Source organism: Pelodiscus sinensis, chromosome 5, assembly GCF_049634645.1.
Source record: "Pelodiscus sinensis isolate JC-2024 chromosome 5, ASM4963464v1, whole genome shotgun sequence".
Lineage (NCBI taxonomy): Eukaryota > Metazoa > Chordata > Testudines > Trionychidae > Pelodiscus > Pelodiscus sinensis.
Genome location: NC_134715.1, coordinates 40,967,601 through 40,992,249, shown reverse-complemented (window position 1 = coordinate 40,992,249; position 24,649 = coordinate 40,967,601). Strand labels below are relative to the sequence as shown.

At 42.0% G+C, this 24,649-nt stretch overlaps 2 protein-coding genes across 3 annotated transcripts in view; one reads left to right on the top strand and one right to left on the bottom strand.

Moving 5' to 3' along the window:
* The window catches only part of ABHD18 (abhydrolase domain containing 18), a 41,494-nt gene extending 41,325 nt beyond the window's left edge, over positions 1 to 169 (bottom strand). The window contains exon 1 of the mRNA XM_075929883.1: positions 38 to 169. The gene's annotated coding sequence lies outside the window, so the exon portion shown is untranslated. The remainder of the gene's footprint in view (positions 1 to 37) is intronic.
* MFSD8 (major facilitator superfamily domain containing 8) lies at positions 124 to 24,403 on the top strand. Of its 2 annotated transcripts, none has more exons than XM_075929882.1 (12): positions 124 to 237; positions 4,772 to 4,863; positions 6,610 to 6,653; positions 7,509 to 7,749; positions 8,054 to 8,167; positions 9,323 to 9,467; positions 11,552 to 11,610; positions 14,099 to 14,207; positions 15,454 to 15,588; positions 16,849 to 16,952; positions 17,032 to 17,288; positions 22,555 to 24,403. In XM_075929882.1, exons 2-12 carry the CDS (start codon positions 4,833 to 4,835, stop codon positions 22,759 to 22,761), a joined length of 1,446 nt encoding a protein of 481 aa, XP_075785997.1. In that variant the 5' UTR covers positions 124 to 237; positions 4,772 to 4,832; the 3' UTR covers positions 22,762 to 24,403. The 2 variants fall into 2 exon arrangements, with proteins under 2 accessions (XP_075785997.1, XP_075785996.1); XM_075929881.1 differs by lacking the exon at positions 124 to 237 and adding an exon at positions 427 to 696.
* The last annotated feature ends 246 nt before the right edge of the window (positions 24,404 to 24,649 follow it).

Below are 24,649 nucleotides of genomic sequence, written 5' to 3'. Positions count from 1 at the left end.
GCGGAGGACGGGGCGAGCCCGGCGACGAGTTACTGACCGCAGGCGGACACGGCGCTTCTCCTTCGAGTCGGATCCCCGGCCGCAAACAAAGCCGCTGCCGTCCCGCCCCAAGCCCGGCATGGAATCCCCGGCCGGCCGGCGCCAACTCCCGAGAGGCTCCCGCTGCTCCCCCGCGTCCCTCACTGAGGCGGCCGCGGGCTCCGTGTGACCGCCGCTGCCGCTACTGCTACTAGCGCTGTAAGCACATGGGGGGAGGGGCCAGCCGCCCTCGGCGGGGCGGGGCAAAGCTGAAGGTCGATAGCGGGGCGATGCCACCACCCGGCCTCTTCCGCAGCTCGCCGGATCGGGCGGACCGCGGAGAAGACTGGCCTCTGCCAGCAGCGCTCAGGCGTGACGCGCCTCCCGTCGCCCACGTGACGCCAAGCAATGTTAGGGAAAAGCGGGCGCGCGCGCCTGGCGGTTAGTGCGCGCGCGCGCGCGCGCGGCTGGGAAAAGCGAGCTGCTTGAGCCGCGCCCCTGCCGGCAGGAGGGGGGCAGAGCAGCAACAAACGGCGTCGCGGGCGGGGCAGGAGGCTCTTCCCCGCCTGCCGGGAGCCTGTGTCGGGCACCAGACATGGCCGCGGTCCCCGCCGATGCCGACGGGCAGGAGCCTCTGCTCAGCTCGGGAGGGGAGGAGGAGGAGGCGGCGGCGAGCAGGTAGACCGCCCGCTGCGCACCCCCCCCCCCCGGCCGCCCGCTCTGTACCGCGCCGGGCAGCAGCTGTCCTGGGGCAGAGCCGGGGCGCGCGTTCGGGTGCCAGAGATTTGCCCAGTCGGCAGCCAGGGCCCCGCCCCTGGGGGGAATGAGCCCGTTTGCTGCGAGCAGTCCCATTTGGGGGCTAGCACAGCAGCTGGGCTCTCTGACACAGTCAAAGAGGAGGCGAGATCAAGGCGCCTCCCCGGGATGAATTAAAGCCCCACCAAGTGGAGCCCGCTGGTGAACCTCAGAGCCTGCTCCGCTGCGTTTTGACTGTCTGTAGGATGTGTGACCAGTGATGTCTCCCTTCACTTATTCACCTGGGCAGACTGGAGAATGGCCCCATCACCCTCTGTTGACTCTAGCTCACCAAGTTGATGGTGAATGAAAGTTACACTCTTAAAGTGGCTGCTCTTAAATAGTTGGGTCTCAGTGTAGATGCCAAAGAATAAAACTCTACTGCCTAGGGATCTAAGCAACTAGTCAACTGTCTGATAAACATAAGCTTATCAGATAGTCAACTAGTGAAGTGACTAGTCCCTCCCCCCTCCCATTCCCTTGCTGCCTCTATCAAAGAGGGAGGGGAGCTGGTGCTGGGGGGAGCTGGCTTAAAAGCAGGTTCCCCCCACTACTATCTCTGCAGGGGACAGGTGAGGTAGAGGCACAGTGGGAAATGGTGCGAGGTGGGACTGAAGCTGTCTCCGCTCACTCCAGTTTTGCTGCGATTCTGCAGGGCTCTTATACATTTCAAAAGCAGAAGCCCCACAGGGAGTATGTGTACTCCCTGCAGTGCCTGAGCCTTTGAAATGGACAAGAACCCTGTGCTCTCCTACATTTCAAAAGGAAGCCCTACAGGCACCCCACCTCCCTGTGGGGCATCTGCTTTTGAAATGTACCTATCAAAGGTTGACGTACCTCAGAAGGAGGCCAGTAGGGGAGTTCCGTGCTCCCTGCAGGTCTTCTGCTTTTGAACTGCAGCAAGAGGTTTGCCAGAGGCTCCCTTATCAACTAATCGAATAATCAATGGAAATCCCTTTGACTATTCAATTAGTTAATTCATCTAAATTTAACATCCCAACTACTGTCATAGTTGTTGTCATTGTTAAAGGACAAGCTGCACTCTAGACCGCTTTCAGTCTTTTAGGCCTGTGGTCCTCAGTAGAGTCCTGCAACCTGACCTAAATCTGATGGGATCCAGGTGTCAGTTGACTGCAACAACCCAAGGTATTCAGGGTCAGTTTGGCTTGCCGTCTCTTGCCTGTGATTTCTCCATAGCCATAGTTGCATGCCCTGTGCTAACTGCTTCTTCCACTTCACTGTACTGTGTGTGCAGTGGAATGAGTGTAAGGAGGCACAACATTCCTTACCCCACAACACACATTACGAGCTAGGTACAGCAGAAGCAGGGCACACCGCTTTCCCTCTGTCATATACACAGACACCACCACAATCCCTGAGGCAGGCAAAGCTGACAGTTATGCTGACTCATGTTTGGTGAGGAAAGGATTGGGATGGGTGGTCTTGAGTCTGAGTAGAATCTGTAATTTGGGCTTGGCTTCCTGCATATTTCTCAAGAGTGGAACACATAAGAATGGCCATACTGGGTCAGACCAATAGTCCATCCAGCCCAGTATCCTGTCTGCTGACAGTGGCCAATACCAGATGCCCCAGAGGGAGGGAACACAACAGGTAATCCTCACATGATTCCTCCCCTGTCACCCACCTCCAGAGAAACAGAGGCTAGGGACACTATTCCTACCCATCTTGGCTAATAGCCATTGGTGGACCTAACCTCCATGAATCTGTCTAGCTCTTTTTTTGAACCCTGTTGAAGTCATAGCCTTCACCATATCCTCTGGCAACGGAATTCCAGAGGTTAACTGTGTGCTGAGTGAAGAAAAACTTCTTTTTGTTTGTTTTAAACCTGCTGCCCATTAATTTCATTTGGTGACCCCCCCCCCAGTTCTTACTTTTCTTTATTCACTTTTTCCACACCAGTCATTATTTTTAGACCTCTGTCATATCCCCCTTAGTCTCCTCTTATCTAAGCTGAAAAGTCCAAGTCACTTGTCCAGCCACTGTGAAACTGGCAGTTTAGATGGTAACCCCCTTGTTTCCCAACTGCATTAATGTGAGAGGCACAAATGTGTTTGACACCTGTAAGCCCTTTTCCTTCTGTAAGGCTGTGACAACTGCTGATTAAAGTGACTCAAAATAATTTATTCAGGACAAAATTGCTTATTCATCCAAAGATAGGAGGCATGCAGAGCAAAGGGTAAAAACAATAGAGGCCTGTGTGCATACTTCCCCTATCTAAACCTCAATGTTTCCTTGCAAGCTTTGGAGTGCTCCATTCAGTCCAATTGCCTCCATCTCTAGGCTGGGAGAAGCACGAGACCTTGACACATTCGTCTCTGCTTTTGTTTGTTTTTTGCCAGAATTTCCTGTCTGGGAATCTGCTGATGATCACCTCAATCACCCTTCTTCCCTAGGCCAGAATCTGTAAGGTTTTAGTATCACCTTTGAATTTAGCGAAGGCCTGGAGAAAGTAAAATCTTGCTAGTTTCAATGGCACAGTACCACCTAAGTGCATTGCCAATTGCTTCTGCTATTGTTCCCTTAAGGGTATTATCTTTATCACAGTTTTGTTTATTCTTAGCTTTCTTCCCACCAGCCTCCTTTCATTTAACATTATACAGTCAGGCAGGATATCAAACAGGGAAATTTAGGTATTTAGATAAAGTAATGCACACAGCTCCCTCATTCTCTGCAGTTGTCTCTTCTAGGTATTTTATATAGCACTTTGTCGTTCTCTACTCTCACAACAAAAGGCGGAAGCTTAAATAATCACTTTTCTCCAGAAGTGAGTAATAGTTATCTTCTGAAGATGACCACTCTGTGCACATGAATAGTATTGCTTCAGTTATGCTGGAAAAAATGGCATAAAGTTATGACCGTGTAAGTCGCTTTTATAACAGCTGCCTCCACATAAGATGTTATTGTTTTTTTAAAAAAACAACAACAAAATAAAAACCTCACCAAGTACAAAAACTATGTGGACTGGGTAAACTTACCTATAACAGAGATTGTCCTTCCAGAAGAGAATTTCTCAGAAGAATCCTGAGAATACATCTGAATTATTGCCTCTGAAAAATAAAAACATCTTCAAGAGATACTGTCAGCATACATTGTATAAAAATAAATTCTTGCTCATGTAACTGTAATAATAATTTAGGTCTTTTATCTTAGAATGTTAAACTTATTTTGCCCAAGTTATGGTTATTTACATTTTGTATTTCACTAAGTTCAAGAATAATTAAAATAGGCTTGTCAGGTTCACTTTTAATTGTAATTTTCAGTTGTTATGGTTTTCTTTTATTTTTCTATTAAATTCATAACACTGAAAGTGACTATTTAGCTGTCATGATTTAGGCTCTAATCCTATAATCTGTTATACAGTGACACAAAGAACCCTTAAGCCAATGTGGAGGTCCATTGGAGTCAAGTGGGGCTCCCAAGGAGTTTACCTACATGAATAGCTTGCAGGATTCAGGGTCTAAGTATAAGCCAACCAAAATCATTTTTACTGTGATCTGTTTGGCATTTTATATGAACGTGAATTTACTTGAAAAAGAAAAATACAGCATGGGCAAAAGTGTAGTTTTGCAATTGATATGTATTAGATGTATAGTATATAGTACTGCTGAAATGTGTGACTTTTAGACTGTTGTAACAATCATTAATAGCACTTGAAAAAATAGGATACATATTTCTTTTTGCAAAGGAGAACCCATTTAGGGCCTGCTGCTGTTTCATCAAAAGATGAGCTTTATGTCAGAAACTAATCGATCTAATTTACGATGTGTGTTTTAATGTTTAGTGAATGGTTAGGAACTGTGTAAGATACAAAATGTATAACCTATTTGTATTATTTGAGGTAATTTGTGAAAAATGCTTTTGATATCCTTTAGGCTGAGAAATTCTTCATTAAGAGCTAAACAACAAAATGAGATTATTTCTTCTTTTATTGTTCAAGATATGGGGATGTTGTGGAAACTCAACAACATTATAGGAGTAGGTGGAGGTCCATTCATGTTATGTATCTTACAATGTTTCTCAGCAGTGTAGGTAAGTAATCTGGATATTCATCCAGTAGAATTACAACACTATTTGTAGAATAGATGTATTACTTTGACTTGAAAATTCTAAGAAGTCTATATATTGAAACTGTTCTTGCTCCTTTACTAGACTTGTTTTTTTTTACCTATTATATATTTGAGAGAGCTTGTCTGTCTGTTCAAGAACTTTAAAAGCTAGAACCACCGAATTTGGTATACAGCTTCCTCTTATAATTTAAAGCAGTGTAAAGGGTTTGGTTGTGCCAGGGAAATGGGATGGTATTGCATCTCAAAACCATACAGAAAAGAGAATTACCAGGCACATGAAAGGGGCTGGCTGGGGCACACTACCCTCCCCCATCTGGAACTGCGTCAGCCCTTTAGCCTCCCCGTCCCCCACCCCTCCAAATTCATACAGGGACATTGCTGGCTGTTCCCCTTCCTCAGGAAGCAAGAGGAAAGTTCACAGTTTGACACATTCCTCACTCTGGCTGGGGAGCGAAAAGGACAGATGACCTGTGTACTTTGCTCTCACTTCTTGACAGGCACAGGAAGGGAAAGAGCAAGCAGCCCTGGTACAAATCTGGGGGGGAAGAAAGAGGGGAGTTTTGTCCCTCCCTGCTACCTCCTGGACGCACATACACATATATACACACACTTCCCTGCCCAGAGCCACTCCCCAAACCTAACTCCTACACCCCAACCTCTCTGCCCTGAACCTCTCCTTATGGACCTGAGCAACGCTGAGTAAATGTGCTAGTAGATCATAAAGATGCAATTATCACTTGCAAACAGAGAAAATACGGTTAATAAATTAAAAGGAAGGTTAAATTTCATAAAATAATTTTGCAACATAGTATCCTGCCTGTTTTCCATATACATTGCAAAGAAGTCAGATTTCATGCCATATTTGTGACAATGGGGAGGTGTCATGACACTGAATTAACATGCATTTTGTACTAGGACTGATATGGGGTAAGTTTGTAATTCATAGCAAAACAGATCTAAGATAGTGTCATGAAATGAAATATCAAATATTTGAAAGAAATAAAAGCTAATAGCAACTGTTAGTATTAAAGAAAAAGGATTTATCTTCAATGCTGGAATACAAATATTGGATTTTAAAGTATATACATGTGCAAATGTTTGTCCTCATAAGGAATTTAAATTCTTTGGTCCCCTAAGCTATCAAAATTAATTTTAGTTGCAGAACAGTTCCTTCCTTAGTTCCTAGATCCAGACTCCTTAATATGTGAATTTGGTTGGTTTCTGGTATCTGCATCTCTTTGACTTCTAAGTGGGGTAATGTGATGTTAGATTGATGCTTGTATTGATGAAGGATTGAAAAAAGTATTTAATCTAAATGAAAAATTAATTTGATATCAGAAAAATCTGGGTTTTTTTGAGATCTACTTCTTGATATGGATTGAGGGAAAACACCTATTTATAGATTTCAGTTGGGACCATGATCACAGTTTAGGTGTCCAATGCATTTGACTTTTTTTTTTTTTTTAAACATCTACATAGTGTGGTGCTCTTATTTTAAATAAGAATACTTCTAACTGATAGGCAATTGCTGTCATTTAATCTAGTGTGTCATTCATGGTTGCCATGTGGAGTTTCAGTTCGGGAACAGTATTTTTAAAAAGCGGGAGTATCAGCTCCATAATGTCTGTTCTACAGTACTTGATTATTGATAATATATAGCAGTGTACAGTAACTCCAATTCTGTTTTCTGTTTTTTAATACATTGCAGGTTTTTCAATTGTAATTATGTCAGTGTGGCCATATCTGCAAAAGGTTTGTAAATTGTAATGATGATGATTTTTATTTTCTGCTTGACTAGAACATAAAATCACATTAGTTTAAAACCCATTCCTTCAACAAGCTCTATATAGGCTGACTCCGCATACAATACATATCATTGATGAACCAGGGACTTATTTCTCTAACTCCCCAAATGCTGAAAAGTAATGTTTAAACTAATTTATTTTCTGTTTCATGCTTTAATAACCTTTCAGTGCAGACTTTATGTATTTTGTTTTTAATGGTTGATACTTATTTTTGTAGTAGTAATTAATTTGCACTGTCAAGTGGTATGTTGATTTTAATTACATTTGTGGTACAGTATTTACTTATAAAAAAGGAGTAGCTGTGTTAGTCTGAATCTGCATAAACAACAAGAAGTCCTGTGGCACCGTATGGACTAACATTTATTGGAGCATAAGCTTTCGTGGGCAAAAAACCACTTTGTCAGATGCATGTAGTGGAAATTCCAGAGGCACGTATAAATATACAGGCATATGAAAAGACTACCAGTCAAGAATAAGGCTAGAGATAACAAGGTCAATTCAACCAGGGAGGATGAGGCCCACTTCTAGCAGCTATCAGAAGTGGCTAACCTATAAGTTTAGGATTAAACAAAGACTGTGAATGGCTAGCCAACTACAAAAGCAATTTCTCCTCTCTTGGTGCTCACACTTGGTGTCCTTCACTCTTGGTACTCTTTTCATATGCTGAATCTCAGCTATAAGTTCTGCATGTTAGAGGTATAACACAGAATCTTACATATTATAGGGTACTGATTCCAAAATTGTTCTTGCTGATATGATCAGTACACTATAATTCTTAAAATCACTTTACTTATTTCTGCAGATTGATCTGACCGCAGATGCAAGTTTCTTGGGATGGATTATTGCTTCATACAGCCTTGGACAAATGATAGCCTCACCTCTCTTTGGTTTATGGTCCAATTACAGGCCAAGAAGAGAACCACTTGTAGTTTCAATTGCCATTTCTGTGGCTGCTAACTGCCTTTATGCCTATGTCCATTTACCTGCTTCACACAACAAATACTACATGCTGATTGCTCGTGCCCTTGTGGGATTTGGAGCAGGTAATTACAGCAGAATTTAAACTACTGAAGATGAATGAATTTATTTTCTTACCTAACAGAGGACAAGATTTAGGTTATTTTAAGCAAAATAATTTGTTGTTAGGTGAATAACTTCCCAAATGATTAACACAAGTAGTTACCTAACACTGTTTGTGGACCTGAATGATTATATACTTTTTTGGGTGCATATAAGAGGGAAACATTGGGTACTGTTAGTAAACTGCTTGTTTGCTATATAAGGGAAGGGGGGAATTGAACTAACTATGACTAGAGATTTTTTTTCTCTTTTTTTTTTTTTTTTTAGGAAACGTAGCAGTAGTTCGATCATACATTTCCGGTGCCACTTCTCTTAAAGAAAGAACTAGTGCCATGGCCAACACCAGTGCTTGTCAAGCCATAGGATTCATATTAGGACCTGGTACAGTGTTTTTTATTTCCTCTTGTCTCAAATACATCTCACTTCTTTGTTAGGAGAAAATCAGACATTAAGTTTGAGGGTGGAAATTTCCTCAGCAGCAGTGTGCACAAAAATGAGCACATTTTGTCATAATATTAAACTGAATAAATTTAGTGTACTGCTGTGGTTTATCCACAAGTAGCTATACAGGTATTACCAAGCCAAAATAAGTCTAATTATTTGTGAACACACTGTTCACTGTAATTTTGGTGACAATTTACCAATGTAACTAGATTAACCAAATAGCTTTGGACTCTCTGATGCTGCTCAGAAAATGAAACCAACAAAAAATAAGAAGCATCTCCACAATGCTTCTCCAGCTGCTGGTCCAACGGCAAACTAGTTGTACCTTATTTAGGGAGAGGAGAGTTTAGTATTAAGTGCCTGTGCCAGCCTGACCTCATTCCATAGGTAGCTATAAACTGTACCTTGCTCAATTACCTTAAGAAACTACGGCTGTTGAGCATGATTAGTATATCTCCTTATATCTCTGTGGGTGAGTTTTCTGTGGCTGGTTGTCAATCAACCATGAAAGAAGCATTAAAGAGATTACACAAGCAAAGAGGCAGTCTCCCTGAATGACTCACATACAGGCTTCATTCTCTCTTCCCATGCTCCATTTTGGTAGACACTCGACCAACTTCCTGATGATCATAGGCTAGGCAGGGGAGCAGTTCTTACATATATGCACACTCTTGCTCCCACTCATCACCTGCTAAGTGAGGGTTTTGTTTTTGTGTTTTATGTTTCCCTTCTGCTGGGTCTTGCAGAAAAGATATCCCGGTTTCAGGCTTGGACTTTCCTATAGCAGGGAGAGTAGATGGAGTTAGCACATAAGGCTCAACTACAGAGAGTCATAAGTGGATGATAGGTAGCTAGATAATTTTCCTTTCTTGGCCTTGTGTAACTGATGGCCTCATTCTTGGTGTCATACTGCTGTTTGAGTATATGAATATGGCTTTCTGAGGACTTCAGGTTCTACAGACATGCCTGTATTTCCAGATAGTTAAGATCCTATTGGTACCCTTCAGATGACTGTGCACTGAATTCCCTAAAGGTAATGCATTAATAATTTTAATGTTTGAATTTACTGAGGTAATGGTTTTTCTCTTTAAGTTTTTCAGACTTGCTTCTCTCTGATTGGAGAAAAAGGAGTGACGTGGGAAATCATCAATCTCCAAGTGAACATGTACACAGCACCCGTTCTACTGGGAGCTCTCCTAGGAATTATCAATATTATTCTAATCTTTGCTATATTCAGGTAATATAGATCTAGAGTAATGATCTTTACATCTTGAACATTTACAAAGCTTAATGTTATTAATGTATTATCCAGAGTAACTAGGTTCTGTGACGTATGCAATCTCACTCTTCAGTGAACAAAGCTTAGTAATGTATGGGCGAGATACAAGGCAATAAAAGCAAAACACTACTAATGTTAATGCCCATATACCTAGTATATTGAATTTGAAAAACATATAGAGATTTGCCTCCATAGCTGAAACACATATAGAAATATTAAGCTTCATAGCTGCTGACCTGCAAATACTTTGAATTCTCGGCATCTGTCTCCTAGGTCAGGGATGGAGAACTTACAACCTGACCTGTGGTGAGGCTTGGGGCTTTTCTCCCTCTCCGTTCTCCCTACAGTGGGGTGAGCCTGTCCTAGCGCTTCAGTCCTGCTGCAATCTTCCTGCCTTAGTGCCCCTACCCCAATAGGGCTGGAGTGCTAGTGCCAGCTTGCCCTGCTTCTGGGGGAAAGGAAAGCCCACAGCCTTGCTGTGAGCTAGATCAAAGGAAGCTGGGCGCTGCATCTGGCCCCTTGGGGCTGGTGCGTGAGGGAGTACAGCTCCCTTGAGTGTGTCTATATCCATGTCTCGAGACCCAGACCAGTGAGATTTGTTTCTTTTTGGCTTTGGGAATATTAAGGGGTGGGGTACTGCTACTTTTTTTTTCCAGGTATGTATGGATAGTTGGTCGTCATCACATGTTGTACTGAAGAGTTACTCGAGGCTTAGTGCTAAAAGACTTTTGAATAACTTGGGTAGCCACAGCATTTGGAGACGACTGAGATCAGCATATGGAGTTACAAGTGGGATGCTGGAAATACATTTACATTCCTGTTAGGGATGAAAAATCCTGTTTAATCAGTTAACCAGTTAAATATCATGTTTGACCATTTAACTGCTTAACTGGGATCCTGTGGGCAGGGGGCCACGGTGGGTCCGGCTGAGCTGGAGTGGACCTATGCCTGCAGTATGGGTTGGGGGACTTCTCCATCCTGACTGGGCCTACTGCAAGTAGAGGCTGGGCCCACAGCACCATACTGCAGGCAAGGGGTGCTTCAGCCTGGCCAGGTTGCCAGTTAAAGGGTTATACAGGCAGTCCCCGGGTTACATGGATCCGACTTACATCGGATCCCTACTTACAAACGGGGTGAGGCAACCCGGCACTAGCTGCTTCCCCCCAGCAGACCAGGGAGACGTGAAGCTAGCGCCCCCGCCCCAGCAGACCAGGGAGACGCGGAGCCGCTTTTCTCAGCAGACACTTCAGCTTGAGAATAAAGGACTGAGGGAAGTGAGGTGTGGGAGAATAAAACTGAGCTCTGGAAAAATGTTTGGCTAGAGTTTCCCCTACAATATGTACCAGTTCCGACTTACATACAAATTCAACTTAAGAACAAACCTACAGTCCCTATCTTGTATGTAACCCGGGGACTGCCTGTATCTCTAATTCCTGTGTCTGTACCTTTCTGCTGCACATGTGCTAACTTGAATAGGTTAGCCTATTGTACGGGCAATATATATGAATTTGTAAGGTCATACCCACCATAGAAAGTCTTACACAATTTTAGCTGAACAGAACCAATGTCTGAAATCACTGAACTCAGCACCCTGAGAAAGGATCCTATGGTCTACCAAGACACAACTAATGCACATTCAAAGATGTTGGGCCAGTCTCCTGTTCTGAGTCATAAAATTGAGCACATAGTTAACATTTTTCATGAATAGAGATGCTTTCCTGAATTGGTGCCTTTAATTCATATTTTGCTAGTGTTTGGAGTTTTTTTAATATGGTGGCTTTATATTTTCAGATTCTATTCAAGATGCATTTAAAAACAGATGAGGCAAAAAAACCTGTGACATTAACTTTAGAGAAGTTTATAAATGAGTTTAGATGGTATACACACTTGTATCAATTACAATGAAATCTAAGCTCTGCAGATAGCGATTAAAAGCTCAAAGACTGGTTAAGATTATTTATTAGAAAATCTTGTAATTGTGACTTGGTACAAAAGAAATGAATTGGTTAATTGTGCTAATGAGAACAATTTTCAATCTTTAGAGAACATCAAGTAGATGACGGGGGAAGACCATCCAAAAGCATCAATTTTGAAACAGAAGGTAATTTTTTGTGTGTGTGAAGTGACACATTTCATGTTACTTTAATTTACTATCATATTGTATATAAAGAGTATTTTATTAAGGTACATTCTTCATTTAACCCAGAGTTAAACAACCATGGAGATTATACTACTTACTTGAACCGATCACATGATACTCTTATGAGCTATATCTAGCCACTATTGTTTACGTAATGTGCGATATTATGCAGTTTTACTGTGTATAAACTGTAATCTACAGAGTCCTATGAAAATCTGTTAAATATCTAGATTTAAATTAGAGATAATACACAAGCTAAATTGGTAACCAATTCACATAGAATTCTTGCTAATTCTACCTCCCAGACAACATGTACTATATGGCTAGACTAGCCAGTTTTTCCAGAAAATCAGCCACTTTTCCGGAAAAACTTGCCAGCTATCTACACTGGCCACTTGAATTTCCGCAAAAGCACTGATTTCCTACTGTAAGGAAATACTACTTTTTGCGGAAATACTATGCTGCTCCCGTTCGGGCAAAAGTCTTTTTCCGAAAGACTTGCGCAAAAGGGCCAGTGTAGACAACAGAGATTTCTTTTCCGCAAAAAAGCCCCGATCGTGAAAATGGCGATCAGGGCTTTTTTGCGGAAAAGCGCATTTAGATTGGCCACAGACGCTTTTCTGCAAAAAGTGCTTTTGCGGAAACGCATCCTGCCAATCTAGACTCTCTTTTCCGAAAATGCTTTTAACGGAAAACTTTTCCGTTAAAAGCATTTCCGGAAAATCATGCCAGTCTAGACGTAGCCTACATGTAAACAGCATTTGTTTACCCTGTTAGGCAGAATTGAGGGGTTTTTTTAAATTGTGAATACATCTCATTCACTTTTATATTATATTTTATGAAAAATTACAGCTAATCAAACACCTCTTTTATATGGTAATTAACTATTTCAGTGCCATATATTTTCTATATTAAATTATGAAAACAGATTAAGGCAAACGTTCTAGCAATCAGCTTGTATCAAATTTAAACACATTTTTGAAATCTACCATTTCTGCTATGTTGAAAATGTATTGCGGAGGATATTGCTGGGACTCTTTATTCCTTGGGAATTAATCTGTGAGAATATGGAGCTATGGAAAAGGTGATTAAGAAGCAGATTCTCTATTTAGTGTAATCTTCAATATTTTCAGGATTACTTAATATTTGTTTACTACAGATGTCTCTTATTTGTGATGTTGACATATTTTCTAGGAAATGGTAAATACTTTTTCTACTGTCGTTCAAAATCACGCTCACTTCTAGCTCGACTGTAAAATTTTTTTTAAATGTAAGTCAAGAGGAATTGCAATTTAAACACTTTCTTTAACAAAATAGTAATTTATTTCTTAAAGTATCTATACCAAACCCAGAAAGATTCATGTCACAGAGCAAGGCTCCTCTGCTGTCATCTCTTGCAGAAACTGTGCAGCCTCCTATGGTTGTGTCTTTACTGTGTTTGTCTATGTTGACTTCTTTCCATCCTTTTCACAACAATCCCTGTGCAACAGTCTATTTACTATGCTAAAATAGCTTTTGGCCCTCTCACCAGGGCCTGAGGGGAATGGATGTCTCCTGCCTCTGTCTAGACTGGGGTGGGCAGTCATTTTTGCCCGGGGGCCACTTGAAACATTTTTGAAGTAGCTCCGGGCCACCCCAGAAGGGGCAGGGCTGCCCCACCCCCCGACCATAATTGGTCTGGGGGTGGGGGAGCCCCTTTGCCCCATCTTTCCACTAGGTACCCATGCCCTGGAAGAGGGTTGGCACACTCCCCTGTCCCCAGGCCAATCAGGGCCTGGGGCAGGGGAGCACGGGAAGCCTCCTCCCGACCTGTGAGGAGCCAGTGGCACTTTGAAGTGCCATGGGCTCTTCGCAGGGCTGGGGCAGGGTGAAGGAAGCTTCATGCAGCTCCTCTGCCCCCATACCCTGATTAGTGTGGGGGCAGGGGAGTGTGCAAAGCCGCCTCCGCTCCCTCCCCCGCAAGCAGTGCGTGGCACTTCAAAGCACATGTGCTCCTGACAGGGCAGGAGGAGGCTTTGCGTGCTCTCCTGCCTCCTGGACAATTAAGGCCTGGGGGCGGGGGAGCAGCAGAGCCTCCGTGGGCTGGATCCACCTGCTTGGCAAGCTGGATCCAGCCCACGGAGGCCCTTTTTGCCTACCCCGGTCTACACTCTGCTATCCCTGTTCCTCCCTCTCCTGTGTTGGCATTTCCTTCCTGCCTTTTTATCAGCCTTGTTCTGATGTGGTAATTAGTATCTTAGGCAGCCAGCCTTATGGACTAATAGTCCCATCAGCTTCGATAAGAGAACTAATTAATAGATGAGTGATCAGTGTGCAAGCTCTCCTGTGACTGTCTCAGTTGTACATTATGTGTAATGTTAATACCTGTAGCCGAAGAGTAACATTGGAGCTAATTGATTGAATTGCAAAACTTCTTAATTTTGCAGTTCATTCTTATGTTTCTTTACAGAAAGTGATTATGTGGATCAGGTTGCCCAAGGAAACATTGACCAGATGGCTGTTGTAACAACCAACATTCTTTTTTTTGTCATCTTGTTTGTTTTTGCTGTCTTTGAAACGTAAGTCTGCCAATTTTCTCCTGTTATTAATTAATGTTTATAAAGTGCTTTTAAGACAAAGTGTTCATACGCTTTTCAGTTGCTTTCATTACCATAACTTAAATATTAATAAGCATTATCTCAACTTAAATAAACAAGACAATAATTAAAATTGAGTGGTACTATATTTTTCATTATGTATGGCAATTAATTTTGCATATAGTATAACCAGGGCTCGATGAACCACGGCAAGATCTACTCGCCAGCCCCATACCGTGCATGTGCTAGACTGGCACTGTGCATGCGCGCAGTGCCAGTGAACGGGGTGACCAGCTGACATTTGTCGAGCAATTTGTCGAGCCCTGAATATAACTGTTGAGTACATTTTTTAAATATAACTTTTCCTTATATAACTTTTGAGTGAATTTGGCTGTGTCTTTCGACAGAGGGATGTAAATTAGACACTACGAAATTGCAAATGAAGTGGGGATTTAAATATCCCATGCTTCATTTGCATAATTGCATAATGGTGCTCTTTTGAAAAAGTGCCATTTCGAAAGTAAAACCGCAGTCTACACGCAGTTCTGTCGAAAACGGTAGGCTTTTTCAAAAGATCCTGTACTCAAAAAGCCTGCCATTTTTTGACAGAACTGCGTCTAGATTGCCGTTTTACTTTAGAAAGAGCGCCATTACAATTATGCAAATGAAGTGCGGGATATTTAAATCCCTGCTTAATTTGCAATTTCAAAGTGTCTAATTTACATCCCTCTGTTGAAAGAGGGATGTAGTCTAGACACAGCCTTTGGGTCTACATTTGTGGTTGTTGATGATCACATTGTGCTCCTTAAATGAGTTGAGATGTAAACTGCAATATCCACATCAGATTTCAATAGAGGTAATTCTATGTATCAAATCTCTGAAAGTGAAAAACTCGTGAAGGAATAATCTGAAAGGGAAATAATACATTGTCCTTTACTTTCTGTCCTAGAAATTGTGTAGCCCTGTAAATGGCTAGTGTGATCCACTTCAGACTTGTTTCAATAGTGATTGAAGTGAAGTACTTGGTCAGCCTTTAGGATTAAAGTATCTAGCTAAGAGATGCGACTGCTGTGTATAAACATGCATTTTTTTAAAAGGACAAGTCAGTACTTAATAGGTGGCTTTCATAGGTACATGACAAAATAAGATGATTTAATGTACACCCGTTTTACATTAAAACTCTTGTATATTAAAATGGGTAAATGTCTCTTATTTTTTCCCTGCCTAGCATAGCTACTCCATTGACAATGGATATGTATTCTTGGACCAGGAAAGAAGCAGTTTTTTATAATGGAATAATCCTTGGTGCAATTGGCATTGAATCAGTCATTGTCTTCATGGTGGTTAAAGTAGTTTCTAAGAAGTAAGTCGCTCATCAGGTTTTTGCTCTTGTTTACCTTAATGTAAACAGACAGGAAAATGTTTTTCTTTTCAAAATTCTGGAGAACTTCAGATCAGGTCTTCATTATCTGAATCAAATTCTACTCACCTTATTTTAGCAAATGTAAGAAATGAAGAGCTACAAGAGAACTTCAGTATCACCTACTTCATTCTCCTGCCACGAAGTAGGAATAAGTATACCTAGAACATCCCTGATAGTTGCTTGTCTAACTTGTTCTTAAACACCTCAAAGAACTGGAATTCCACAAGCTGCCTAGATAACTTGTTCCATTGTTTAACTATCCTTATAGTTTCCTTGCTGCAAACTGAGCCAGTTACTTTGTGACCTACCCAAATTGATAGTTGTTCTTTTAAGAACAGCTTTACATAAGAGAAAACTGAGAGGTTTTCAAATACGTAGAAAAGTGGTTCTCACTTAGGGGTCCAGGATTCCCTAAGACCACGTCTACGCTACAGATAAGATTGAAACAGTCGAAACGATCTTCCAGGGTTTGAATTAGCGGGACTAGTGAAGACACGCTAATTTTAACTGAGCGGGTGTTCCCGTTGATGCCAGTAGTTTCTCTTCTACCAGGAGTAAAGGAAGTTGAAGGGAGAATGTGCTCCCTTTGACTTCCCACCATGTGGACAGCGCCAAAATTAGAGTTAAGATGCTTCAAATTGAGCTATGCAATTAATGTAGCTGAAGTTGCATATCCTAATTTGAATTTACCCCTAGTGTAGACCAGGCCTTAGGTCCTGTAAGCAGGTTTCAGGGGATGTGCCAATAAGGACCAGTATTAGACTCACTGGGGCCCATGACAGAAAGCCTAAGCCTTGCTGTGTAGGGCTGAAGCCTGGGGCCCTGAACTCAGCCATCTTGGGCTAAATCTGAAGCCTGAGCAGCTTGGCTTCGCTGGATATCCTGCAGTATGTGGCCCCAGGCAGTTCTCCTGCTTGCTATCTGCTAATGCTGACTTTGGCTTTTATATGCAGGAAATAGCTGTGGCACGGGTGGGCCATGGAGTTTTATAGCATGTTTGAGGGGCCTCCAAAAGAAAAAGGTGCTCTAGAGTAAATATGCCAAATGATTTTAACCAAATGGTTCCACTGAAATAATTGGAAATATTCACATGAATAAGTTGTATAGGATTTGTATTTGTGTAGATTTTTAGATATTGCTTTAAAAAGCAATATTTGGGTCAATATGTATTATTTAAATATAGTTTTAATTATTCAATAGGACTGGTGAGCGTGCTGTACTCTTTGGAGGCCTACTGATCGTCTTGGTTGGATTCTTCATCCTGTTACCCTGGGGAAAACAATTACCAAATATCCAGTGGGAAGGTATAATTATGAATAATGCTAACCTGTACTCTGAACATTTCATTATCATCTTTTTAAAATGGTATTTCTTAATTTCCAGATATTAAGAATAACACCATTCCCAGAATCACCTTCAATGAAATGATTACACCTTTCTGGAAACTCGAAACACAACTACCATCTAATCACACAGTAGAACCAGTAGGATGTTCTGTTGTGCAGCCTTGGTGCCTGTACACTCCATTGATTTACCTGGCACAATACATCACCTCTGATATACTGATAGGATTGGGCTATCCAGTTTGCAATGTCATGTCCTATACTTTATACTCAAAAATTCTAGGACCAAAGCCTCAGGTAAGCGTGAAAACTAGGGAATTTGTTTAGATGTTGCTGTTACTGTAACATGTATATTTGATGGCATAAGTTGTTTCATTGCTCTTTAGATCAAAACTACTTTGTTGGTTATCAAATGAATTCTCTTATATTTTCAGGTATTTGAAAGCAATAAATGTGGTCCCTTTCTACTTTTTGAAGCTCTTTTTCAGCCGACTCCCTTAAAACATTTGCTAAAAGTAACCTTTTTTAAAGCAAAGTTGGGGAATTTTTTTTTGATAAACAAGAATGATCTAACTTGCATATCTCATGATTCAGAATTTCATATGACAATTCCTGTATCAGACCATTATCTTGTGGTTGAATTAGCGCATATTTTTAAAAATAGCATCAGTCTAGTTTTTGTTAGGGATGTCACAGTATAGCTGAATATCAGATTAATCAATAAGCCTGGTTTATCAGTGAATCTCTGCATGCATCCCCTCCCCGCTGCCTCTGTATCAGAGGCAGCAAGTGGGGAGGAGGTAGGAACTGGTACATGCAGGAAGCTGGCTTTCAAGCCAGCTCCCCACGTGTATCAGCTGACACAAGCCGCTTCTCCCACCACACACACACTTCTGCTTTGCTATCTGAGGCAGCAGGGCCGGGGAGGCAGGAGCAGATATGTGTGGAATCGCTTGTCGGCTCTGCAGAGGCACTTGCCCCCTCCCTTGCTACCTCCCACAGAGACGGGGTGAGGAGCAGGCAGGAGCTGGTGCAAGGTGGGAGTTCCTCTCTCTCCTCCCACTCCCCCACCATTACTGCTGCCTCTCTCAGCAGCAGGGATTGGGGTAAGGGAGGTTTCCACGGCGCATCCTCTGTTCGCAGCAGGCCTGGGCTAGCCACAGATAGAGGTTGCTCCCTGGGAGCCAGTCTCCATGGGGAGCTGGTTTATAAACTGGCTCCCCCTGAAGAAAGGCTCCCACCTGCCACCCTGCACTGCTGCCTCTGAAACAACAGGAGAGGATCCAGGAGTGCACTGGCTTCCAGTCCCACCCCTCCTCCCTGCCCAGGGACTGTCAAATAGTTCTGTAACAAATAATATTTGTTGCAGTTATGCAAATATTCAATTAATTGCTATCTAACATCCCTAGTTTGTGTAGCATCTGGCACAGTGGGGTCCAAGTCCAGGTAGGAATGTTTAGATTATAGTAATAAGTGATCAACAGCTCCATAGATAATCTGTTCCTTTGATTATCTTGACTGTTAAAAATTTGCCTTTCGTTATTTAGTGTCATCTTCTAGACATTAGCCTTTTTGTTTGCTAGATTGAAAAGCCTTCTGTTGTCAGAAATCTTTTCCTCATTGTTGTTTAGCTAAATAAATCAAGTTTCTTGCCTTTACTGTAAGACAAGTTTCCTGTCTCCTAATATTTCCCTTAATAATTCTTCTGGCTCTTGAGCCTTCTTCTCATTTCAAAAAAGAATGTTGAAAAATTAGATACCACAATTGGACCCATTATTCCAGTAATGGTCTTGCAAATGCTCTTAGCAGAGGTAATAGAGGTTGGACATCCCTGGTCTGGCACCCTCAGGACCTGACAGGTTCCGAAAGAGGGATTTTTGCCTGACCAGGGGAGGGCCCCTGCAGCTGGCCCCGCCCCAGGGGACCCACAGCTGCCTCAGGCCCCACTGTTGTGGGTGCGGCCGGGAATTGCTGGCCTCCATCAGCCTTGCTGTTGACAGCTTGGCTGAGGATCCCTGCAGGAGGGCTCCCTAGCTACCACTGGCTGCACTGCTGTCGACATGGCCAGGGATCCCCAGCTGTGGTGCTCTGCAGCTACTGCTGGCCCCGCTACAGCCAGTGTGGCCGTGGATCCCCAGTTGCAGCCAGCTTCACTGCTGCTGGCGTGGCTGGGGATCTCCGGCCCCAGGGATCCCCAACCACCGACAGTCATGCTGCTGTGGCCATGGATCACTGGCCCCACTCCTCCTGGCCCCTCTTCTGACATCTGACCAGGGATCCCTGTGGCTGGACTCCCCAGCCACCATTCGCCCCTCTGCTGCCAGTGCAACTGATGATTCCTGGACCAGTACTCTCCATCCCCTGTCCAGCCCCTCTGCTACTGAGTTGGCCAGAGATCCCCAGACCGGGACACCCCAGTGGCCACATGCTGGGACTCTCTGGTCCAGATGTTTCCAGTCCAGAGTCATAGATTTGGGAGGCTTAACTTGCACCATCTCTTTGCTCTTTCTTTATATTGCTTTGAGTATACATCCAAAAATCTTGTAAACTCACTTTACCCTCAACATCAGACTATTAGGGATGTTAAAATGCAATTACTTTCCTAATCGATTAACTGACAGATTTTCTGTCAACTAGTTAATAAGGATATGCAGTCCCAGCGCTGAGTCTGGCTAGTGCGGGTTCACAGCATAATCTCCCCAGCTGCCACGCTGCATTGCACAGCCTAAGGAAGCTGCTTGAAAAGGCTTTGTCTGAGTTGGTCCCTGTTCTATGCATATCTTTTTATTCATCACCACCCACACACACCAGGCTGAATGAAAAGAAACGTGTGGAGCAGAGACTGACTCAATGCCTTCACTTGTAGCTTCCCTAGGTTGTGCAATTCAGAGTGGTAGCTGGTATCTGTATGTAGGGGGGAGGGGGAGTGAATGAAAAGAAAGGCATGAAGGAGGGATTGACTCACTGCCTTTCTGCACTAGCTTCTCTCAGCTGTACAATGCAGAGCGGCAGCTGGGGGGGATGTGATTAATTGATGGTGCTAATCGATAAGCTCCTGCTTATCTTTTAGTCAGTTAGTTGCTAACGTCCTTACAGACAGGCTACGTCTACACTGGCCCCTTTTCCGGAAGGGGCATGTAAATTTCACCAGTCGTCGTAGGGAAATCCGCGGGGGATTTAAATATCCCCCGCGGCATTTAAATAAAAATGTCCGCCGCTTTTTTCCGGCTTTTAAAAAAGCCGGAAAAGAGCGTCTAGACTGGCCCCGATCCTCCGGAAAAAGTGCCCTTTTCCGGAGGCTCTTATTCCTACTTTGAATAAGAGGAATTCAAAGTAGGAATAAGAGCCTCCGGAAAAGGGCACTTTTTCCGGAGGATCGGGGCCAGTCTAGACGCTCTTTTCCGGCTTTTTTAAAAGCCGGAAAAAAGCGGCGGACATTTTTATTTAAATGCCGCGGGGGATATTTAAATCCCCCGCGGATTTCCCTACGACGACTGGTGAAATTTACATGCCCCTTCCGGAAAAGGGGCCAGTGTAGACGTAGCCACAGTGTTTGTGTTTAGAAGTTACCTGAGATGGCCCTTAAGCTATTTACAGAATTACTGGTTTCCATGATATGGTGTGTCATCCTGTAAATAAGACCTTTCTTTTTTCTTCCTAACTGTATGTAAGTATTATTTACTTCCACATAACAAACATGTTTTACTAAATAAACTAAGGATTCATTGTGCTTAACAATGTAGAAAATAGAATTAAACAGAGCTAGATATAGAACTAGCTATATCTAGCTTGTGTGCGCACGCGCAGGGTGTTTGTCTCCATGTAAATCTAATTAACGAAGGTACAGGTATGCAAAGTCAAACTTATTAGACTTCCGTTGTGCCATTTCAAACCATTATCAAACATGTAAAAGTAACAACTGACTTTTCTACACTCGTGCTTACACTTGAAAGATTAATATTATATACTCTGGTTTGAACATTGTGAAGTCACTGTGATGTTGCCAGGTGCAGTTTTGTCTATGAATGGGAGAGAGGCTAGGAGACAGAATGATAGTTGTATATCCTGTTGGCTTTTTGAGAATTAGATGGATAGAAAATGTAGTTTAATAAGATTGGCAAGTTTGATGTTTTCAGTTCGAGTGATTGCACATCCCATTTACACTACAGGTGTGTACACAGCCCAGGCATTGGTCAGATTTGTTTGAGTAGTACCTGTGGGTGTGATGTGTGTAACCTGAGCACTCCAGTCCTGCTGCATGGTGGTTTAAAGAGCTAAGTTGCCCCAGCCTTCATAGTTCCTTCTTACTGCCCATGATTGATAGTCAGAATTCTAATACATCTGATTTAAAAAAAACCAAAAAAACTGTTTTAATTGCAGTGTGGTAGTATCCTACGGTAGGGATGTAAAATCCTGGTTAACTGATTAAGTGGGATCCTGCTCTTGGTCTTGCCCATCCCTCCCCCTACTGCCAGCCCCAACCCCTAGAGTGGAGCGGGGGACAGTTTGTGCTTCCCCCTTCTCCCTCTGCATGCTTAAAGCTGCTGGCTGCTAGTTCCCTACATTTGGGTCTGCCAGCTTCCCCAGACAGGGGGAGCCACCAGCCCCAATCACAGGTCGGCAGGCTTCTGCTCCCAGCCCCCCAACCCTCTGCATTTGAGGGTGCTGGTGCTGCGCACGACCTCTTTACTTGGGACTGCTGGCAGTCTCAAGCACGGGGGGAGGCAGCTTCTGCTCCTGCCTGCCTGCCTCTATACGGTGGGGCCAGCTCCCAACTCCCACATGGCTGATTCCCAGTCACATCCCTACCTTGCAAATATAGCAATATTTTCCTTAACACTGAGGGAGGTGGCTACTTTTCATTTGGGCAGCTATAGATGTAGGAAGAGTTTCCTACTTTTGCCAACAACAAAGGCATTCTGCAGTAGGAAAGTCTTAAGTGATCTTAACTGTTTTTTAGTTAATACAAGTCCTTTCACACACACAAAATTACATTGCAAGGGGAGAACTTCAGTCTGAGCCAAAAAGTTTCTTATACTTGTGATATTTGAATGTGTATGACACATTGTTATAATTGAATTCGATGTTAATCAGTTATGGGGAATGTTATTCATACTAGTGAAGCAATATAAAGACTAAATATGTATATGGATATATGTCCATGCTATCAGAAAGGGGTAGATTTAGATAGCTACTTAATATACGTAATTTGCTTCTTGTATCTGTAGCTTCTCTTGTTTTAGTATCTATCTATTGCATCTTGTTATAAAATAGATCTTTCCCCAGGAACTTGTCTTTCTCTTGTATCGCTGTAGGATAAAACACAATGGGCATTACTCTTAAAGCAGTGAACTAGCTGTGCTGCAATATAAATAAATACTTCCATAAGATGCAGTGTACTCAAGCCATTTGATTGACTCATTGTATTGCTTAAAAACAATGTTCATAGGTTAATAGTCCAGAAAGTGGCTTTTCATAATGATTTTTATAAATTTTGCATTAGAATAACCACTGAAAATTAAGGTTTTGTTTAGTCATAGTTCTTCCTTTTTTTTTTTTTCAGGGTGTCTATATGGGCTGGTTAACTGCCTCTGGAAGCGGAGCACGTATACTGGGCCCAGTGTTTGTGAGCCAAATCTATACTCACTGGGGTCCTCGTTTGGCATTCAGTTTAATATGTGGAATAATTGTATTTTCTCTGTTACTACTGGAAATAATGTACAAAAGACTTATTGCATTTTCTGTCAGATATGGAATGATGCAAGAATAGATTTTAATCTATGTAAAATGAAATTCAGAAAAAAACAATTCTTATTTTTAAACAAGGATGTCTTGCTTACAGGCCTATACAGTTGCATTTGTAACTGAGTAGCGCAACCAGCCTCTGAATCATGCATAGGCTAATATTCACTGCTATATCTTGATTGATGCAATTATGCCGAGATCTTCCTTGATAGCAAAAGGGGAAAAGTTTTTTAATCAAAATGCAACACTAGCATATTGCAGGCTGGAGTTTATAGTTTAAGTTCAGACATTTCTCTCAAATAGAATGGCAGCTTAGAGACCTACTTATAAGAATATAGTGGCCATATTGTAAGCACACCCTTTTTTAAAAGAAAAAGACCTGCCTTGATTCTATGAATCAGGATTACTAAAACTACTTGTAACTACAAAGTTGATGTAGCCCTGTGCATTTGTCTCAATACACCTACCTCTTTTAATCAAATAAATGAATTCTCATGACATGTAGCTTGTTTCAACTGATTAACCAACACTAATAGAAAAAATATTTTGGTCTAAAAAGACATCTGTCATTTGTGAAAAAGATACTTGTGGAAACTACTCAAAATATTTTAACAGCTTTGAGCAATTTAAGCTAGGATTTTTCACAGAACCATGAGGTTGATGTCCAATTCCCATTGAATTTTAACAACCTTAGAATATGTAACTCACATTTTCCTGCGAAAAATCCCAGTCAAGTGGTTTCCAGACCATAATTTAATGCATAAATGGAAGTTCTTTAATGATTGTATAATTATATAAATTGAATGGTAAAGTTAGGAAAAGACAAGATTCTTTGGATAGGAAGTATGCATTCTAAACTGTATTTCTAAGAAAAGAGACATACTCTCCTTTAGCTGAAGTTAAGAGCTATGGCTGCTCTTGATAACTTTTTCTTGATTTAGTACTAAATGTGTAATAAGAGTATCTATAGGCATGTAACTGAAGTAAATTACTTAAATGCTGATTGAAGGGCTGTCAAAGCACTTTCATTACGTCTGCAGAATCAAGAGCATTTAAAATAGAAAAGGAGCATTATGCTGGAACATTTAAAGTGTCTTATTCTGCAGTAGACTGGCTAAACCAATGATGCTCTTTAGAGGGAAGAGCTATGAAATAATTGAGATCGTCTGAGAGGGCAACAAACTCACAATCTTTTTTTCCAGCTCAAGTCATAGTTTTCAAAGAGAAATGATTAACGTTATAGTAAGAATTAAATTAAGGTTTGTGGTATGGTTAATAAAATTACATCCATGCAATATATATTTCTTTGGGGCCAAACCCTTACACAGGTTTTAGCAAGTTTTGTGGGAAATGTCCAAGGATGATAGTACTGTATTTTACATGACTAGATTTAATTTAATTTTAAATTCAAGTCACCAGCCTCTTTATAAAACATGAGTAGAAATGGATAAATATAGAACACTCTTGCTCAGATAATGACATTGTTCAGTGTTACTGTTTATGAACTCATTCCTTCCTTGAGAAGCAGAAGAAAATGAGCACTAGAGCAGTAGTTCCCAATGTTTTCTAGACTACTGTATCTTTCAGGAGTCAGATTTGTCTTGCATGTTCCCTAAAACTACCTGCTTATAAAGTCAGACCTAAAAAATAAGTGTTGCATCATCCCATTACTTAGTTTACTTACTCATTTGACAATAAATCAATTAGAATATTGTACTTACATTTGAATGTACAGGCAGTCCCTGGGTTACATGGATCTGACTTACATTGGATCCCTACTTACAAACGGGGTGAGGCATGGCCTATTATGTTCTATGCATTCCTACCTAGCAGACTGTTGAGAGAATAAGTTATCTTGTGTTACCTACATATGCATAGATACTTGACTTTTTCCTCTAGCTAAAAATGCATAG